This window comes from Sorex fumeus, unplaced genomic scaffold (genome assembly GCF_029834395.1).
Source record: "Sorex fumeus unplaced genomic scaffold, SorFum_2.1 ptg000109l, whole genome shotgun sequence".
NCBI lineage: Eukaryota > Metazoa > Chordata > Mammalia > Eulipotyphla > Soricidae > Sorex > Sorex fumeus.
Window position 1 is genome coordinate 295,518 of NW_026606166.1, and position 19,369 is coordinate 314,886.

A 19,369-nucleotide genomic window follows, 5' to 3' on the forward strand; every position below is an offset into this window, starting at 1 on the left:
TTGAGCTCGTGCTTTACATGGAAGTGGCCCTGGGCTGGCTCCCCACACCAGAAAATATACAGATGAAAGAATGAGTGAGGGAGTGAATTCTTCTGATGGAGGATAGCTTTGTTCGCAAGTATAAATAACAGCCAGCAGAAAAATATTCACCAGATTCTGTTAAATCCTGCTTGAACGATAGTAATAATAATAATAATAATAATAATAATAATAAAAACAATAGAAGCAGTTGCTTTCGAAGTGCTATATACCCAACCATTTATCTTTCATCCTTTTACCAACGCAATATATTTTTTTTGGATGGGCATAGGGCCAGCACAGTGCTTAGGGGCACCCCTGGCAGTGCCGTGAACTCTGGTACCCAGGGCCAGACCTGGTGTTCCTGCATGTGTCACACTCGCTCCTTTGAGCCTTGTCTTACACAGCCAGCCTCCTCTCATTAGCGCTCATTCAGCTTTTATGTTCCCTGATTGGATTTCTTACGAACATTAACCATTGAATTCATGTCCATGAGGGACTGGGGGATAATTCCTAGAATGTGTCTGTTGTGGGGGGAGGTGTTGACCAGAATTTTTATGGTAAACGATGAACCACCCCGGAATGGGAAAGTTAGGGAAGACATGAGGGTCGCCTTGAAATGTCTCTTTTTTGGGGGGTTGGGAGTGAGGGAGAGGGCTACACCTGCACTCAGAAATCATTCCTGACGGACGTCAGGAGATCATATGGGATACTAAAGATTGAACCCAGGTCAACCATGTACTGTACTATATCTCTAGACAGCCTTAAAGTATCTGAAGGACAAATATGCCCTGGCCAGTCTGGCCTTGTTCACAGAGTGGGGACACTCCCTTTTTGTCCCCCTGCTCATGCTCTCAGCAGCACTGCAGCAAGAGGGCAACAAGCACATCTCTGCTGCTGATGAACAGATGAAAATGGAGCATGTGCTGTGCTCCAGACCCCAAGAAGCGGGCTGTGGGGCAGAAGGGACGAGAACTGCTGGGCCGTGTCCCTGTGCCCTGCCCAGGAGTGGGTGTCCAACGCGGCAGCTGAGGCCGGAAGATACTGGCTGAGTCCCAAACGGGATAGAATTTGGGCTGGACTGGGAGGAGCTTCTCGGTCCTTACATTGACAGATGGAAAATCTCTTCACAAAACTATCCCTGGCAGGTGGCTCAAATGAGGTCGGATGCTTGTTTTTGTTATTTGGGGGGGCAGGCGGCGGCACACCTATGGTGCTCGGGGGCACTCCTGGTGGTGCTCAGTCCTCATGGTACTGGAGATCAAACATAGTCCTCCTGGACGCAGAACATGCCCTCCACCCATTGAGCTGACTCCCTCGCCTCTGTCATGCTAACTTTTTAAAAATTTACTTTTGTGTGTGTGGTTTGGGGGCCACATCCAGCAATGCTCAGGGGCTACTTCAGCTCTCTGTCCAGGGACCCATGCAGTTCCAGGGACCAAACTGGGTTTCTTACAAAGAACAGAAGGACTGGTATTCATCAGGAAACCAAAACCAGTCAAGGTGGGGGTTGGGGGGGAGACGAGAGAATAGGGTGGGGGAGCAGTGGAGGCAATACTGATAGTGGAAGGAGGCACTCAGCTGGGAGGAGGAGGTGCTGAAAGATGGTCAAGTGTTAATATATGAAACCCTGTCAGCAACGGTACTATAAACCACAGTGCTATATATAGCACTATATATATATATATATACACACACACACACATATATAGAGAGAGAGAGAGGGAGAGACCACCTCTTGTAGAAACAGATTAGTGGGAGGCAAATGAGGGGGGGGCGCATTGGGGGAGGGAAGTGGACCCCATAAAGGGATCGATATTTAAACATTGAATGCCTGAAACCCATTCATGAATAACTTCATAGCTTCGTGGTACTAAATAAATTTTAAAAGGAAAAGGAAAACGAGGGTGTCTGCCTGTAGAGCTATTGCTCCAGCATCCATCCCACCCCCGCTTGCTTTTCTTTGGGAGAGCCACTCCTGCCAGTCCTTAGGGCTTACTCCTGGCTTGTGCTCAGGGATCACTCCTGGCAGGACTGGGAGGGGACAGCCATACGCAGTGCTGGGATTGAATCAGGGTGAGCAATGTGCAGTGCAGGTACCTTACTCCTATACTATTGCTCTAGCCCCAGTACGATTTATTTTTAAGAGGAAGTCCTTTTCTCTTGTGCTGAGGTACTAGATTTTGGGGGGCTTTCTGGGGTTTTTTGGGGGAAATTTTTTGGCGTTTTGGGTGACATCCGGGGCAATGCTCAGGGGTTACTTCTAGTTCTGTGCCCAGGAATTACTCCTGGCAGTGCTTGCGGTACCATATAGGATGCCGGGAATCGCACCGCCTGCCAGCAAAAGTCCCACCCACTATACTATCGCTCCAGCCCCAGGTACTCGTTTTAGCAGCTTCTCTTTCTTGTCTTCTCCGGTGAGCTTTCCCAGCCTAGAATCTAGCATTTGCATGCTCGTTAGAAAGGAAATCCCCAAGAATAAGTAAGTGGGAAGGAGACCGTGAGCAGTACATTAGAGTCCAGAGAACGGAGATCTGAGTACAGCTCTGCGGTTTGAGAGCTCAGTGGACTACAGCTATGCAGAAGGTTTAGGGCCCATGACCACAGTCTCTGAACACTGCCAGGAACAGCCCCGGAAGCCCCTGTCCCCCTCCCCTGCCACACACACACACACACACACACACACACACACACACACACACTTACATGCATACACACTCTTCCATTAGCTTAGCTGTGTAATCACTGGCAATTGTCTTTCCCTCTCTGATCCATTTCATAGCATTGTTAGGAGATTTAAGTGAACAAGATCTTTGAAGTGTCAATTCAACAAGATATTTAAGTTGTCAAGTATCAGCTTAAAGTTGGAACTGGAACTGGAGAGCGATGCAGTGGTTAAGGCACTTGGCTTGCGCATGGCTCAGTCACCGGTACCATGAATAGTCTCCTGAGCAGAGAGCCAAGAGTAACCAAGAGGAGCTTCTGAGCTACTGTCAGGTGTAGTCCAAGAGCGGAAACAAAACCAACTCAAAGTTTCTTTCTAAAGAATTTTGTGGGACCAGAGTAATAGTACAGCACGTCGGGCACTCGCCTTGTATGCTGCTGACCTGAGTTCCATCCCCGGCATCCCATAGGGTCCCCCAAGCACCGCCAGGAGTGATTCCTGAGTGCAGAGCCAGGAGGAACCCCTGAGCATTGCCGGGTAAGACCCAGAAGCAATGATAATAATAATTACTAATTTTGTGGGCTGTAGCGATAGCACAGTGGGTAAGGCGTTCGCCTTGCATGTGGCCGACCCAGTTGGCCCAGGTTCGATTCCTCCGCCCCTCTCGGAGAGCCCGGCAAGCTACCGAAAGTATCTCGCCTGCATGGCAAAGCCTGGCAAGCTCCCCGTGAAGTATTAGATATGCCAAACACAGTAACAAGTCTCACAGTGTTACTGGGCCCGCTCAAGCAAATCGATGAACCATGGGAGGACAGTGCTACAGTGCTACTAATTTTGTATTTTAGGGCCAGGGGGGATACCTAAATTGGCTTAGAGCACATGCTGTGTAATGGAGGCCCAGCTTTAATTCCTGCACCTGCTTGGCCCCCTAAGCAACAAACAGACCCTGAGCACATAGCTGAGAATAGCCACTGGGTGGTTTTTGGAGACTCCCCCCACCCAAAACAAAAAGAATAATTTAGTATTTAACACAAGCACACAGTCTTAGAACCTCACAGACATGTGGGCCTCAAGAAACCAAAGGGAGTGTCCAATTCCCCATTATGCCCCAAATTTCCAGGATATTAGTTCAGGTATCAATAACCAAGCAAAGTAGGGGCCAGAGCAATAGTACAGCAGGTAGGGTGTTTGCCTTGCACACAGCCGATCTAGGTTCAATTCCTGGCATCGAATATAGTTCCTCTGAGCACTGTTAGGAGTAATTCCTGAGTGCAGAGCCAGGAGTAACCCCTGAGCATAGCTGGATATGACCAAAAAAAGTGAAAAAATATATAAAAATAGCCAAGCAAACTGGCCCCCAACCTTCACCTCGACCACCCAAACAGAATTTCAAGCTCTCCCCAGTAATTCATCTGCACCCTCGGCCTTGCTGTAGCTCCTCTCAGGCCCTTAATAACCGACTTTCAGGGACTGGGTTTCTGGGAGAGAAGTTTGAAGTCACATCCTAGACCCAATTGAGCCCAAACGCTTTTTCTTGGCAGGGGACATGAAGTGGCAGAGGCTGAATCCCACCGGGGCAGTGCCCACAGGCTGTGCTGCCCACTCGGCAGTGACTGTGGGGACTCACCTGTACATCTTTGGAGGGATGACTCCCACTGGAGCACTGGACACACTGTACCAGTATCACATCGGTGAGCACCTTTCACTGCTGACTTCGATAGGTCTCGGGAGACTGTTGCTGTCCTTTCACCAAACTTGGTCCTTCCACCCCACACTCAGGAGTGAAAACCAAGTTTGAGAGGAGCATCATCAAAGCAGTCATACTGCCATTATGTTTGGCTTTTATTCGCTGTTAAGATTTTTTTCCTTTTATCGCCTGTTTTCCTTAGCACTCAGCTGGTACAGCTAATCATTCTTTTCCTTCCTCCCCCCGCTGCTTTTCCTTTTTTATTTTTCTTTGACCGTACTTGACAGTGCTCAGGGGTTACTCCTGGCTCTGTACTCAGGAATCACATCCTGGTGATGCTCCGGAGATCCTTTGGGATGCTGGGGATTAAATCTGGGTTGCCTGTGTGCAAGGCAAGCACATTACCCTCTGTGCTATCACTCTGGCCCCTCCTTTTAAAAAAGAAGGCGGGGGCTGGAGAGATAGCAGAGCGGGTAGGGTGTTTGCCTTGTATGCGGCCGACCCGGGTTTGATTCCCAGCACCCCATATGGTTCCCTTAGCACCTCCAGGAGTAACTCCTGAGTGCAGAGCCAAGAGTAACCCCTGTGCATCACCAGGTGAGACCCAAAAAAAGTTCATATCATTTAAGGGGGCTAGAGTGATAGTTCAGCAGGTAGGGCATTTGCCTTGACACAGTCCACCAGGGTTTGATCCCCAACATCCTATATAGCTCCTTAAGCACTGCCAGGAGTGATTCCTGAGTAGAGGCAGGAGTAACCCCTGAGCATTGCTGGATTTGGCCCCCACAAAACAAATCTATTTCAGTTTAGGCACTCTGGTTTTACAATACTGTTAATGGTAGGATTTCTTGCATAAATCACTCCCACACCACCTCCCTCACCAGAGTATCCTCTTTCCTCTGCCATTGTCCCAGTGTCCCCTGCCTTCCTGTTCTCCTCTGTCTAACCTCACTCAGCATGATACTCTTCAAATCTGTCTCTGTAGCAGCAATTACATTTTATCTTTTCTTATAGCTGAATAGTAACATAGCTTCTTTATCATCTGTTCTTGGACACAGGCTGTTTGCAGATTTTGGCTATTGTGAATAGTGCTGCAATGACTATAGGAGTGAACAGAGTTGTTAGGTCCTTGGGATCTTCTTTCTTTTTGGGGTCACATCAAGCTGTGCTCAGGGCTACTCCTGGCTCTGTGCTTGGAAGTTGCTCCTGGCAATGTTGGAGGATCATATGAGTTGCCAGGAATCAAAGCTGGGCCTCTGTGTGTAATTAATGCATGTACTCACCACACTCAACTCAGTTTTTTGAGCTCTCTCTCCCACCTTCTTTTTATTGTTGTTTGTGGTTTGGGAATCACACCTAGCGATGCCCAAGGGTTATTTCCAGCTTTGCACTCAGGAATCAATCCTGGCAGTGCTCAGGGGATCATACAGGATGTCTGAGATCCAATTTGGATCAGCTTAAGCAAGGCAAGCACCTACTTGCTCTGCTCACGTCTGCCCTCTCCCACCATCTTTCTTTTTCAACATCAAATCTTCGTGAATTTGCATGTCATCCTGACACAGGGCTCATGCTATTATTCCAAGTTTCATGTATGTGCTGCTGCAACAGTCATTCTGGACATTTCTTAATGAAGCCTTTCCTCCCCGCCCCCTACCCCAACCTAGAAAAGCAGCACTGGACCTTGCTTAGATTTGATACTTTGCTACCTGCTGGACGCCTAGACCATTCGATGTGTATCATTCCCTGGCCAGTGATGTCTGCTGCTGAGAAAAAAACTACAAATTCTGTCTCTTTAAATGGTGATGCTAAGACGGGGAATCCCACTGACCAAGGAACAAGCCAAGGTGATGACGCCCAGGAGAGCCAGGAGAGCCAGAAGAGCCAGAATGACACACTGCTCTGTTTTGTATTTGGTGGGATGAATACAGAAGGGGAAATCTACGATGATTGTATTGTGACTATTGTGGACTAATAAAACTTTTTATTAATTTATCCTTTTTTATTTGGGGGTGGGGGTGCAATTTGGGCCCCAGATAGCAGTACTCAGAGGCTACTTCTGGTGGTGCTTAGATTATATACAGTGCCAGGAATTGAACCAGGCCTTATGCAATTGAGTCTTGTGCAAGGCAAAAGCCTTACCCACTGTACTAACTATCCCGCTGGCCCTTTATTACCTTTAAACATCCATTCCATTCAGAAAAATTAAATGAACTTAGCTATTTTATAATTCCAAGATATTTTGTTTTATATATGCAAACATAAACATATATATGCAGAAAATGTTATGGTAGCCCAGGACAGAAACCTAATAAGGGTTTTTTCAGCACAACCAAGTAATTATGGTTGCTGAAGGATACTAATCCCAGGGGCTCTTGAAATAGCTAAAAGGGCTAAGTGCATGGTTTGCATGCAGGCCAGACAGTTCCTGGCACCATATGGTACCAAAAGCACTGGGCCAGGAGTAGCCTCAGAGCACTGCTAAGTGTGGTTCACAAATCAAATACAAGAATATTAATCACAGGCCAGTAAATTGGCTCAAAAGGCTAGTGTGGGAGCCAGAGAAATAGTACAGCAAAAGGGTAAAGTGGTTGGTGCTTGCCTTGCAGGCAGCTGACCCATAGTTCATCTTTGGTACCACATAAGGCCCCTGAAGACGTCAGGACTGACCCCCAAGCTGAGTCAGGAGGAAACCCTGAGCACTGCTGGGTGTGACTACAAAAAATTAAACAGTAGAGGATTGGAGGTAAAGTGCATACTTTGGGGCCAGAGCAATAGTACAGAGGGTAGGGCGTTTGCCTTGCACACAGCTGACCTGAGTTCAATCCCCGGCATTCCATATGATCCAAGTATGACCAGGAGTAATTCCTGAGTGCAGAGCCAGGAGTAACCACTGAACATGGCTGGGTGTGACCCGAAAAAGAAAAAAAATAAAACACAAAGTGCATACTTTGCTTGCCCAAAGCCTAGGTTGGAACCTGACACCACATGGTCCCAAGCACCACCCTGAGTGATCACAGACCACCAAGCCAAGAGTAGTAGCCCCTGAGCACCTCTGCGTGTAGGAGTGTGGCTCAGTGGTAAAGTGCATGCTTTGCATGCAGACAACCTGGGTTCAAGTCCCAGAAATACCCTGCAACCACACACACACACACACACACACACACACACTAGTGGAAAATTATGGAATAATGGAAAAGATGACTCCAAGAGCTTTGCAGGCAGGAGCTTCAGGCTTGATTCCTAAATATCACCAGATGTCCCCCCGACACCAAAAAAATAAAAAGGCACCCTAATCACAGCAATGGTTGTCTTGGACCAAAATCCAAAACAAAAAGAAGGCTCAAATAGTAAGAGTAAGCACATGCCTAGCAACTCCGAGGATCACCAAACTGACTCCCACACTGCTGGATTGAATATCTTTGAAGTGGCCTTAGGTGCTCGCCACCCCACACCCCCAACACAAAGTCTGTGCCTCCTTCCATAAAAGAAAAATACAGAGACAATACAGGGATTTAAAGCCTTTTATCTGGCCAATTCCTGTTTGGTCCACAGTCAATACATGGCACTGGGCATGGCTCCACGAACTAAAAAATTCTAAACAATAAGGTTGTAGGGGGGCTAGAGTGATAGCACAGTGGGTAGGGTGTTTGCCTTGCACACAGCCAACCCAGGTTCGATTCCCAGTATCCCCTATGGTCCCCTGACCATCACCAGGGATAATTCCTGAGTGCAAAGCCTAGAGTAATCCCTGTGCATCGCCGGATGTGACCCAAAAAAACAAAAACAAAAAAAAATTGTAGAACCACAACACTAACAAAAACCAGGGAGCACTCAAATCCTGAGCACAAAACTAAGCATAAGTCCTGAACACAGCTGAGTGTGGCCCAGAAACAAAAAAAGAAAACTCAAGCTGGTATAAAGCATTTGTAATAAAACACCACCAAGGTCATCTCCAGAAAGAATATGAAATTTCACAGAAGTTCAAGATCACACTGCTCTCAGGTGTGGTGAAATGGCCCTTATCTAAAGAAAGATCCGTAGATCAATCTCTTAAGTCTTTCCTGAAGTTAGATAAACATTAGGCAAACTCCCTGGAAGTAATGGATAGTTTTTAATCTCAACACCCGCAAACTTCTTACTCCCAAAACACATACATAGCTCAGCGGTAGTGCAGCGGTTAGGGTGCTTGCCTCCCCAAACAGATTTTTAAACAGTAGGCCTTTATCAGAAGTTATCACAAAAATTAGACCAGTTTAAATAACAAACATTTATTGGTGTCACTTTATGGTAGAAAAAAAGTTCCTACACCAGATGCACACGACCCAGTTGTTAAATAGAACATTTCCAAGAAACACATGCCCTAACCCGACATTGCTTTTTATTTTTGACCCGCTTTAAGATAGCCAATTTCTCCTCTTCCCCCCTCCCCAAGACATGTGAGCAACTGCTAACGAAAAGCAGTAAACAGCCACTTGGGCTATAGCATTTTCAACTCCACTCCAAGGTGAAGATTCCAATTACATTCGAGATTTAAGTTCTCTCAATTTTCTCCTAACGAAAGTTCCTGAGTCCAGTATTTACAATATTACACCACTAGCAGAACAGTGTCTACAACTCATCTTTTTCTGTTGGTTCCTCATCACCGGTTGGGGGAGGGCCTGCGCTTCCATAGAGTTTGCTGATAATTGGCTGAACAATTTCTTCCAGTTCCTTCTTTTTAGCTTTGAAATCTTCAATGTCAGCATCTTGGTGACTTTCCAGCCATTCAATCTTTTCCTCTACGGCTTTTTCCATGGTTTCCTTGTCTTCAGAGGAAAGCTTACCCCCCAGCTTTTCTTTATCTCCAATTTGATTCTTTAGTGAGTAGGCATAGCTTTCCAATTCATTTCTTGTATCAATGCGCTCCTTGAGCCTTTTGTCTTCCTCAGCAAACTTCTCAGCATCATTAACCATCCTTTCAATTTCTTCAGGTGTCAGCCTATTCTGGTCATTAGTGATTGTGATCTTATTTTTGTTCCCTGTGCCTTTGTCTTCAGCTGTCACTCGAAGAATGCCATTTACATCTATCTCAAAGGTGACTTCAATCTGTGGCACCCCACGGGGAGCAGGAGGAATTCCAGTCAGATCAAAAGTTCCCAGAAGGTGATTGTCTTTTGTCAGAGGTCGTTCACCTAGAAATTACACACAAACAAAATGACTGGCTGTTATAAGCAGCACACCTGGATGCCTCTGGTAATATACTCTTTTGAAAGTTACAAGTAGCACAGTATGAGGCAGCAACTGGAACTAACAAGAAAGTTAAGCTACTTCAGACAAACACTAGAACAGGGACAGTACAACAGACAGGGCATTTGCCTTGCACACAGCCTACCCAGGTTCCATCCCAGGCATCCCATATGGTCCCCTGAGCACTGCCAGGAGTAATTCTTGAGTGCAGAACCAGGAGTGACACCCCCCACACCCCCAAACAAACACCAGATCAAATTGTCACATTTTAAAAAACATTCCATGGCATAGTTAGTATATAATATAAGCCAGTTACCTTCATAGACCTTGATTGTAACAGTTGGCTGATTATCAGAAGCTGTAGAAAAGATCTGAGACTTCTTGGTGGGCACCACAGTGTTCCTTGGAATCAGCTTTGTCATGACACCTCCCACAGTTTCAATACCAAGGGTAAGGGGACACACATCAAGCAAAACCAGATCCCCTGGCAAAGGTAAATTAATCAAGTTAGAAATCAGGAATCACAGGAGCACTACCAAGCAGGGTCCCCATGGATAGGATATTAATCTTCCTGCCATATGCTTTGTTTTATGCAAAACTATTTTATATTTAATAGACGCCAAGGCTCTGAGGACAGCACCAGGTCTTGTCCTCATTGTAACCTTATTATCTGTGTGACCTTGTTGCTCCTATTTTATTGCTTTCTAAAGCAACAGTTTATTACTGTTCTCATCAAGCTACTGAAACACTACAGAAAATGCTGGCCCATTGACCTACCTGTATCCTGATCACCAGAGAGGACACCAGCCTGGACAGCAGCACCATAAGCAACAGCCTCATCTGGGTTTATGCCACGGGATGGTTCCTTGCCATTGAAGAACTCTTTAACCAGCTGTTGAATCTTTGGGATTCGAGTAGAGCCACCAACAAGAACAATTTCATCAATATCAGACTTCTTTAAATCCGAATCTTCCAGCACTTTCTGGACAGGTTTCATGGTAGAACGGAACAGGTCCTAGAATATAAAGAATAGTTAGGATGGAGATTCTACCTAGAAGCTATCTAGTTACTTAAATGCATGGTCCCAAATTCAGAATTTGGCTTTTATTAGCAAAGCAAAAACCAAGGAACTTACCATGTTTAGCTCTTCAAATTTGGCCCGAGTCAGGGTCTCAGAGAAGTCTTCTCCTTCAAAGAAGGACTCAATTTCAATTCTTGCTTGATGCTGAGAAGACAGGGCACGCTTAGCCTTTTCTACCTCACGCCGGAGTTTCTGCACAGCTCTGTTGTCTTTCCGAACGTCTTTGCCCGTCTTCTTTTTGTAGAGCTTGATAAAGTGTTCCATCACACGCTGGTCAAAGTCTTCTCCACCCAAGTGAGTATCTCCATTAGTGGCCACAACTTCAAAGACACCATTATCAATGGTAAGAAGAGACACATCGAAGGTTCCCCCACCAAGGTCAAACACCAGGATGTTCTTCTCTCCTTCCCTCTTATCCAGGCCATAAGCAATAGCAGCTGCTGTTCTGTTTGGAAGTAAACAAAAGAAATACCCTTAGTCAAATTTACATTCTTCCTAATTGGCAAATAGGCCAGCCCCTGAATCCAGCACTCACGGTTCATTGATGATCCTCATAACATTCAATCCAGCAATGGTTCCAGCATCTTTGGTTGCCTGGCGCTGAGCATCATTGAAATAGGCTGGTACAGTAACCACCGCATGGGTAACCTAAGAGAACAATGAGAAGTGACCAAGTTAATTTAACACATTAACTGTAATACACATCAACTATAAGTTCAACGTTATTTGCTTTTAAGATGGACTTAATATGTTTGTACACATGAGTCTGCAAGTATGAAGATATATAGCACACCAAAATGCTACTAGTATTTTGTCTGGCTTATAGTAAAGCACTCAAAATGGATAAACATGAATATCATTCATGTTCTAAGGATTAGAATGACATAGACATCTATACAATATAGTCAACCCAGAATGCTATTAAATTGCCAAACATTATTCTAGATATATTTACCTTCTTTCCCAAGTAAGCTTCAGCTGTTTCCTTCATTTTTGTGAGAACCATGGCAGAAATTTCTTCAGGAGCAAATGTCTTTGTCTGCCCACCTCCAATATCAACTTGGATATATGGTTTAGTTTTCTTTTCAACCACCTATATTAAAAAAAAAAATCACCATTTTCAGATATGGTCGGCAAAGACAGCTCAACAACTTTTAGGGGGAAAAAAAATAGGATCACCTTAGACCCACTTTCTAATCCCCAAAGTCTGGTTTTTTCCCTCCCCTTCCAAATAAGGGCCAGAAATAATTAAAAGGACTTGTGTCTTGTAACAGACAAGTCTCTTCAGTTTTAATCAGTCTTTTCACCCATTTGTGTGAAGTTTCTTGGTGGGTCGGCCTGTCTTCCACACCAGCCAAACAACACGTTTGTTAATATGCTAAAAATGATTAAGTAAAAATTGTGTATCCCGTCTCCACAACTCTCTCTGTTGCATCAACAACTTTTTTTTTTCCAGTAACCTTTTTTTTTCCTTTTGGGGGCGATGCTGGGAATGGAACCTTGGGAGTGGGGTCACACATGCAAGGCCGGGGTTGGGGTCTGGCCAAGGCGGGTCACTGGGCCACGGGGCCGGCCACAGCCCCTGCAGCAACTTCTCAAGTCACGGGTTCCCCCCACCCCCAGCCCCCGCCGCTCCACGGGGGTGGCGAAACGCCGAGCTCACCTTGAACGGCAAGAACTTAATGTCCTGCTGCACAGACGGGTCGTTCCACGTGCGGCCGATGAGCCGCTTGGCGTCGAAGACCGTGTTCTCGGGGTTGGAGGTGAGCTGGTTCTTGGCGGCGTCGCCGATCAGCCGCTCCCCCTCGGGGGTGAAGGCCACATAGGAGGGCGTGATGCGGTTGCCCTGGTCGTTGGCGATGATCTCCACGCGGCCGTTCTTGAAGACCCCGACGCTGGCGGAAAGAAAAGAAAATCCCCCCCTCAACATTGGCGATCCGCACGCCTCGGGCCGCGGGCCCGGGACCCCGCCGCGCCCGCCGCCGCCGCCCGGGAAGCCACGCCCCGTCCCCCCCTCCGCAACCAAGCCCACTGACCAGGAGTAGGTGGTCCCCAGGTCGATGCCGACCACCGTGCCCACGTCCTCCTTCTTGTCCTCCTCCTCGGCCCGCGCTGAGCCGAGCAGCAGCAGCACCGCGGCCACCACGGAGAGCTTCATCCTGCTGGCGCCGTGGGCCCGTCAGTCGCAGCAAGATCCCCGGGACGTCGCAGGAAATCCGGTCACAGGTCGCAGCACGGGAGCGCAGCGCGGACTCGCCGACCTGTGGGCGACAGGGCCCCGGGGTCAGGAGGCGCCGGGCCCGGGGCAGGCGGGAGGGCCGCCGGTGCGGCAGGCAGGCAGGCCGCGGCGCTTACCTCTCACACCCGCCGATTCGAGCGCGTCCGTGAGTCTGTGATGTCTGGCTCAGCGTCGACCGCGCCGTCGCCTCTCCGCTTATATACTCTCCCCCCAGCCCCGTCGTGGAGGCCGCCGATTGGCGGAAGCACTGCTCGTTGGACGCCGCTGATTGGGCCAGACCACCAAGCTGGCCGCAGCCGATTCGAAGCGGCCTCCTCCGCAATCGACGTCACCGCTACGCCCCCTGGACGGATTCATTGGCTGCTGAGCGCGCCCACCCGCCACCAATAGGAAGCAACATCCGCCCCAAGCCGCTGGTCCCATTGGTTAAGCGCCTGCCAGTCCCTCACGCAACCTCTCAACCCCCGAGGCCATTTCCGTCGGCATCGCCGAAGTCCCGCCTCTCCGGAGGGCCCCGAGGGGGCCGGAGCTTTCCCGGTGACGGATTCCCGAAGGTGGTGGGACTCGCGTCCTTGGCTCTTCCCGCTCTGCCCACCGGCCTTTCTCCCCGTCATCCCGAGGCGGGAAGCCAGTTCCCTTTCTCTCTGTCTCCATCCCATCCTAAGCATCTCAACATGGGGGCTGTGGTCACCTAGGTACAAATTTCTCTGCCCTTCATGGGCACTACTGGGACGAGTATTCAAACCCCAACGTTTTTGTTCTTCTCTTTTCTCTTTTCCATTCTTTTTTTTTCTTTGCATTCTTCTCTTTCCTTTCTTCCTTTTTTTTCTTTTTCTTTTTCTTTTTTTTTTTTTTTTGCGGTTCTAGTGATATCCACCCAGGACCTCACACCTGTAAGCCCACCTCCCCCACACGACCCTCAGATCTTTTTGCTGCTCAGAGTGCTGGGTACAACCTGGATCTTGGCTCCCAGCACTCCTGCCCATCTCTCTTTTGTCTGTGCCCGCTATGCCAGTCGGGCCTCAGCACACTGTCCTGCCCCATGATAAGTCGGACGATCCAAAGTCCTGACCTCCAAGTCTCTAGTGTCCACCCACAGGAGACAGCCCCTCTGGAGAGCTTAGGAATGCCTCACACCCACCCTGCCACGGTGGATTTCAGCTTGACCCTCCTGCTCAGAATGACATTTACAAGAGCTTTCTTTGCCCTTTATTGTGGATATTTCCTATCTTACCCTTCCTGGAAACGGTCTGATGGTGCTTAAATGCCTTTTTATAGATCCAGCGATGCCTAGGGTATGCCTTACTCCTGCATAAACTCTTATAAAGGAAGAAATTTAGGGGCCGGAGAGAGATAGCACAGGAGGTAAAGCACTTCACCTTCTATGTTGTGGATCCAGATATGGTCTCCTCAGAACCCTGGGTGTGGTCCCAAAACCCCAAAAGAGGAAAAAATAGGGGCTACTATATGGGCTTTGTAGGTGCCAAGCATTGTTCTCTGTTTCCTGTTTTATCTCATCCTACTGATGGTTGAGTGTTAGATAGGCATTTCCCATTTTCCAGATGAGAAAAATGAGACGGAAAGATAATTTATCTTCACAGGATTAAGCCTGATGACCAAGTTATCTTGACTCCATAGCCAATATTTCCTTTGTTTTTCTTGCTTGGAGGCTATACCTGGTGGTGCTGGGAAGGATTGGAGGGGTGGAGAACCAGGTGATGCTGAGGATCAAACTCAAGACTCCCAAACTTGCCTTCTAGCCCTCCTTAAACCAACTCCCTGGCCCATAGTTAATGCTCTTAACAATTTAAAAAAATCAAATAAGTCAACAGCATTTTTTGGAAGTTCTATTGGGCAGGCAGAAAGCCTGATGCAAATTATTGAGATACAGAAAAATGTGTCTGATACCATTGTGAAGAATGATGCCAATGTTTTCTTGGCTATTTGTATTTTGAGGTTCATTGGTGAGGGCTAGTCCATATTCAAAAAGCACTGATGCATCTTACACAGTTCACTGAGATGCTGGAGGTAGTAGTCAGCACTCAGGAATGTTCTTCTCTCCTGTGCTCTGCAAAGCTTACATTGGTGACTCAGAGTCTACTCCATTCTTCCTATAGATGTTGCATCATCCATGTCTTTCCCCCAAGCTTGTAATAGGGCTGAAATACTGACCCTTGTTGTCTTGAGGTTTCATCAGTCCATTCTCAAGATACCACTCACCATTAAGCCACATCACAACTTCATTTCCTGATCATTTCTGTCTATTTCACAGTCCATTTCCCACTAAGAATAAAGGGCTTGGGTTGAGTCTCCTCCTGATGAATAGAGCAATCTTATGCAATTCTCCTTTTTCAAAGATTTAGAAACATGATATCTGACAATTATGAAGAAAATTAAGTGTACTAGCTTATTTAATTTTTTAGACCCACACACATATTATAGTTTCCCCTAGAAATTGAATGAGATAATGCTTAGATGAAATGAGTTTGCTGAATGTTAAATGATAATAGTTCTACCAGTGTCAAGTTATTAATATTTAAGTACTAGACTGCTAGCCATTTTAGGTACATTGTTATCATTTTTAATCATTTTTAATTTAAAACATTTGGGGGGGTGTCCACATTTGGTGATGCTCAGGGCTTATTCCTGGCTCTGTGCTCAAGCATTACTTTTGACCCAGTCAGGGATGAAATGGGTTGGCCATGTGCAAGGGAAGATCCTTACCCACTGTACTTTTCTCCAGATCTGGAAACATTTTCGTTTTATTTTTTCTTTTTTTGGATTAAATTAATTTCATTTGTCTGTAAACAAGGTATTTAATAGTTATGGCATTTTTAAAAATGCATATTAAATGAGATGATTTAGATGTATCCCAAATGTAACAAAGTAGAAACATTTTCTTAATCCATATTTTAGAGCTGCGGAATCTGAATCCCCAAGAGGTAAAGAAAATTGCCTACGAGATCACAGAGCTGATAAGATAGGAAGTCAGAATTGGAGCCATGTCAGTCTGATTTTAATTTTGGTTGTCTAGGGTGTTATTCTGGACTTTGAATATATAAAATTCATATTTGGGGGCTAGAGAGATAGTACATCAAGTAGGGCACTTGCCTTGCTCAGGGCTTACCTGAGTTCAATCCCTGGAATCCCATTTGTTCCTCTGAGCACTGTCAGAAGTGATTCCTACACCCAGCCCACAAACAATGCCAGGTGTGACCCAAAAAGCAAAAAAATTATATTTTGCTTTCGGATATAAAGTAGTATATAGTTTTCAATTTTTTTTTCTGCCTTTTGGGTCACATCCGGCAATGCACAGGGGTTACTCCTGGCTCTGCACTCAGAAATTACCCCTGGCGGTGCTCAGGGGACCATATGGAATTCTGGGAATCGAACCCGGGTCAGCCACGTGCAAGGCAAATGCCCTACCAGCTGTGCTATTGCTCCAGCCCTCAAATATTTTGAAAGTGGGTTTTAGACACAGGTAAATTTTATCGAATTTTTTAATTTTTGTTTTGGGGGCCACACTCAGTGGTGCTAGGGAATTTCTCCTGGCTCCATGCTTAGGGGTGTCACTTGGCAGTGCTCAGGGGAACCTGGTGGTACTGGAAATTGATTTTTATCTTTTTAACTTTTTTTTTGGCTTTTAGGGTCACACCTTACAATGCTCAGGGCTTACTCCTCACTCTATACTCAGGAATTACTCCAGGCGTTGCTCTTGGGGACCATGTGGGATGCCAGGTATCGAACCCAGGTCAGCTGCATGCAAGGCAACTACTCAACCTGCTATACTATCGCTCCGTTCCCATGTGTTGGGGATTGAATCCAGGACTCCCTCAGGCAAAAGTTACCCTTAACCCTTTGAGCCATTTCTCTGGCCCTGTTCATTTACTTAAACCAGCTCATTTCTGTGCTTTTTGGGGTTTATTTTTTGGGCCACACCCACCATGTTCAGGGTCACTCTTTTTGTTTGTTTGTTAGGAGGCTATACCTGGCGATGCTCAGGGATTATTTCTGGCTCTGTGCCCAGGAAACCCTCCTTGCAGAGTTTGGGGGACCATATAAAATGCCGGGGATTAAACCCCAGTCAGCCACATACAAAGCAAGCACGGTAGCCACTATAGTATCTCTCTGGCCCCTTCACGGTCACTCTCAGCACCATATGTGGTTCCAGGGCTGTGGGCACAGCCATATGTTGAGCTACTCTCACGGGCTTGTGTTCCTAAAGGTAGAAAATTAGATTTCTTTTCCCATCTGATCTCGGAAAGCCAACCAAGCAGAGCTAAGGCTTATAAGGATTGGAAGCTATTTTGTTTGGACTTTGTTTTGGCTTCTCTGTGGGTGCTTGTGGGCTACTCTTCATGATTTTTGGGTTGAATCTAGGTGGGCCATGTGCAGGCCAAGCACCCTTCCCACTATACTATCACTCTGGTCCCTGGGTAACTTTGTTTTGGTACCAGTAATGCTCAGGGCTTCCTCTTGTTTTCATATGTGCTCAGGAACCATGCGTGGAGGAGTTTGAGGGACTATATGAGGTGCTGAGGATTAAACCCAGTTCAGCCACGTTCAAGGCAAATATCCTACCACTGTGCTATTACTTCAACTACTGGGTACCTTTGACTTAAATCTTCCTTTCTGAAATGAGAGAAAAAAGAGCCACTGAGCATCTCTGGGTGTGGCCTGAAGGTGGGAGGGGGAGGAGAGAGAGAGAGAGAGAGAGAGAGGAAAGCACATATGTGGTGGATAAGTTGGACGTTTAGATCCTGATAATTCAAAATATTTAAAGTGTTGTTGGAAGAACAGTCAATAAAGAGAAGGACATACTAGTCTTGGTTAGAGAGGGAAAATCCTCCCAGAGCTTAAGTTTCTTCACCTATTGGTTGTCAAGGATTTCTCTTTGTTATTGGGCCCTACTGCTGGCTCAAGGAACAACATGCAGTGCCAGAGATCGAACCCCAGACTCCGGCATGTCAAATGTGCTCCTGCCTATGAGCCATCTCTGCAGCTCTTAGGGACTTGTCTTGTTTCAGGGATCAGTTGAGATACTTGACGCGAAAGTATTTTGAAAGTTGTAAAATAAGACTGCAGAGATAATAACAGCAGGTAACAGCTGATCTGATCTGATTCCCAGTACCTCTTATGCCCCTTGGAACCCTCCATGAATGATCCCTGAGCATGCTAGGTGTGGCTCTAAAATAAGAAAGCAAGAAATTTGAAAAGCAGTGTAAACGTTATGATTTAGCATGTAAATACGCTATGAGAAGAAATTTTAGAACCTCCTCAAACCAGCTCTTGTGGGTTTCTTGTGGAAGAAACATGTGCCAGAGAGGTAGTGCAGCATGGCTGACAGGGATTTAATTTCTGTCTTCACATATGGATTTCTAGGAGTGATACCAAGCACAGAGCCAGGAGTAAGCCCTGACTACAGTTGGGTGTGACCCTAAAACAAAACAACAGAGATAGTGCAGGAGAAAGGAGTGCAGGAGTAAGGCACTTGCCTTGCATATGGTCGGCCCCAGTTAATCACTGGTCTCTGATCACTGTCAGGAATGACCCCCCTGGGCATTGTATGGCCCCAAAATACAAACATTTTGTTTGGATGGAAAGTAATATTTGGTGACTATATTGAATTTGGTGACAATTTTTGTACCACTGTCCTCCCGTTGTTCATTGATTTGCTCGAGTGGACCCAGTAACGTCTCCATTGTGACACTCGTTGTTACTGTGTTTGGCATATCAAATACTTCACGGGTAGCTTGCCAGGCTTTGCTGTGCGGGCAAGATACTCTCGGTAGCTTGCCGGGCTCTACAAGAGGGTCAAAGGAATCACAGAGGAATTGAACCTGGCTCAGCCAGCCAGCCACACGCAAGGCAAATGCCCAACCGCTGTGCTATTTAAAAGTACTCCATCAAGGGACAAAGTAGAGCATTTACCTTGCATGTTCGAGGCCTTGAGTTTGATCCCATTACTGAAAGGGGAAAAAAGTGCTACAGCTAAAAAACTCTCATTTTTATCTCTCTGGAGAGATAGTACAGAGGGTAAGGTGCTTGTTTTGCATGCAGCCAACCCAGGTTTGATCGCCAGCATCCCATAGGATCTCCCAAGCACTACCAGGAGTAATTCCTGAATGCAGTCAGGAGTAACCCCTGAGTATTTCTAGGTGTGATTCAAAACCAAAAAATAAATCACTCTCATACAGGTCACATAGAGGTCTTTTTCTTCTTTTGGGCTGCAACTGCAGGTGGTGAGGCTATTCCTGGCTCAGTAGTTAGGGGTCACTCCTGGCAGTGCTAGGGGGACCCTGCAGTACAAGGGAGAGGACCTGTGCCTCCTGCATGAGAGGGATGTGCTCCAGTGCATTGAGCCATCTCTCTGTCCCATGGTTACGGATCCGGGGGTAAACCACATCCCCCCTCCACCCCCAGAGGGAGGCATCCCTTTGAGCATGGGCCCTC

At 46.7% G+C, this 19,369-nt stretch overlaps 3 protein-coding genes across 3 annotated transcripts in view; 1 reads left to right on the forward strand and 2 right to left on the reverse strand.

Annotated features, from left to right (window-relative positions):
- LOC130042733 (rab9 effector protein with kelch motifs-like) overlaps positions 1–6,342 on the forward strand; it is a 30,037-nt gene extending 23,695 nt beyond the window's left edge. Inside the window, exons 7-8 of the mRNA XM_056134922.1 lie at positions 4,225–4,374; positions 6,035–6,342. Of these exons, the coding sequence (XP_055990897.1) occupies positions 4,225–4,374; positions 6,035–6,342 (458 nt within the window). The remainder of the gene's footprint in view (positions 1–4,224; positions 4,375–6,034) is intronic.
- The window catches only part of LOC130042734 (serine/threonine-protein phosphatase 6 catalytic subunit), a 99,684-nt gene that overhangs the window by 59,313 nt on the left and 21,002 nt on the right, over positions 1–19,369 (reverse strand). The gene's annotated exons all lie outside the window — the stretch shown is intronic.
- Positions 8,619–13,119, reverse strand: LOC130042732 (endoplasmic reticulum chaperone BiP). The gene is made up of 9 exons (XM_056134921.1): positions 13,033–13,119; positions 12,714–12,938; positions 12,341–12,572; positions 11,633–11,770; positions 11,213–11,325; positions 10,732–11,122; positions 10,374–10,611; positions 9,913–10,080; positions 8,619–9,541 (listed from the first exon to the last, which is right to left on the reverse strand). Exons 2-9 carry the CDS (start codon positions 12,833–12,835, stop codon positions 8,979–8,981), a joined length of 1,965 nt encoding a protein of 654 aa, XP_055990896.1. The 5' UTR covers positions 12,836–12,938; positions 13,033–13,119; the 3' UTR covers positions 8,619–8,978.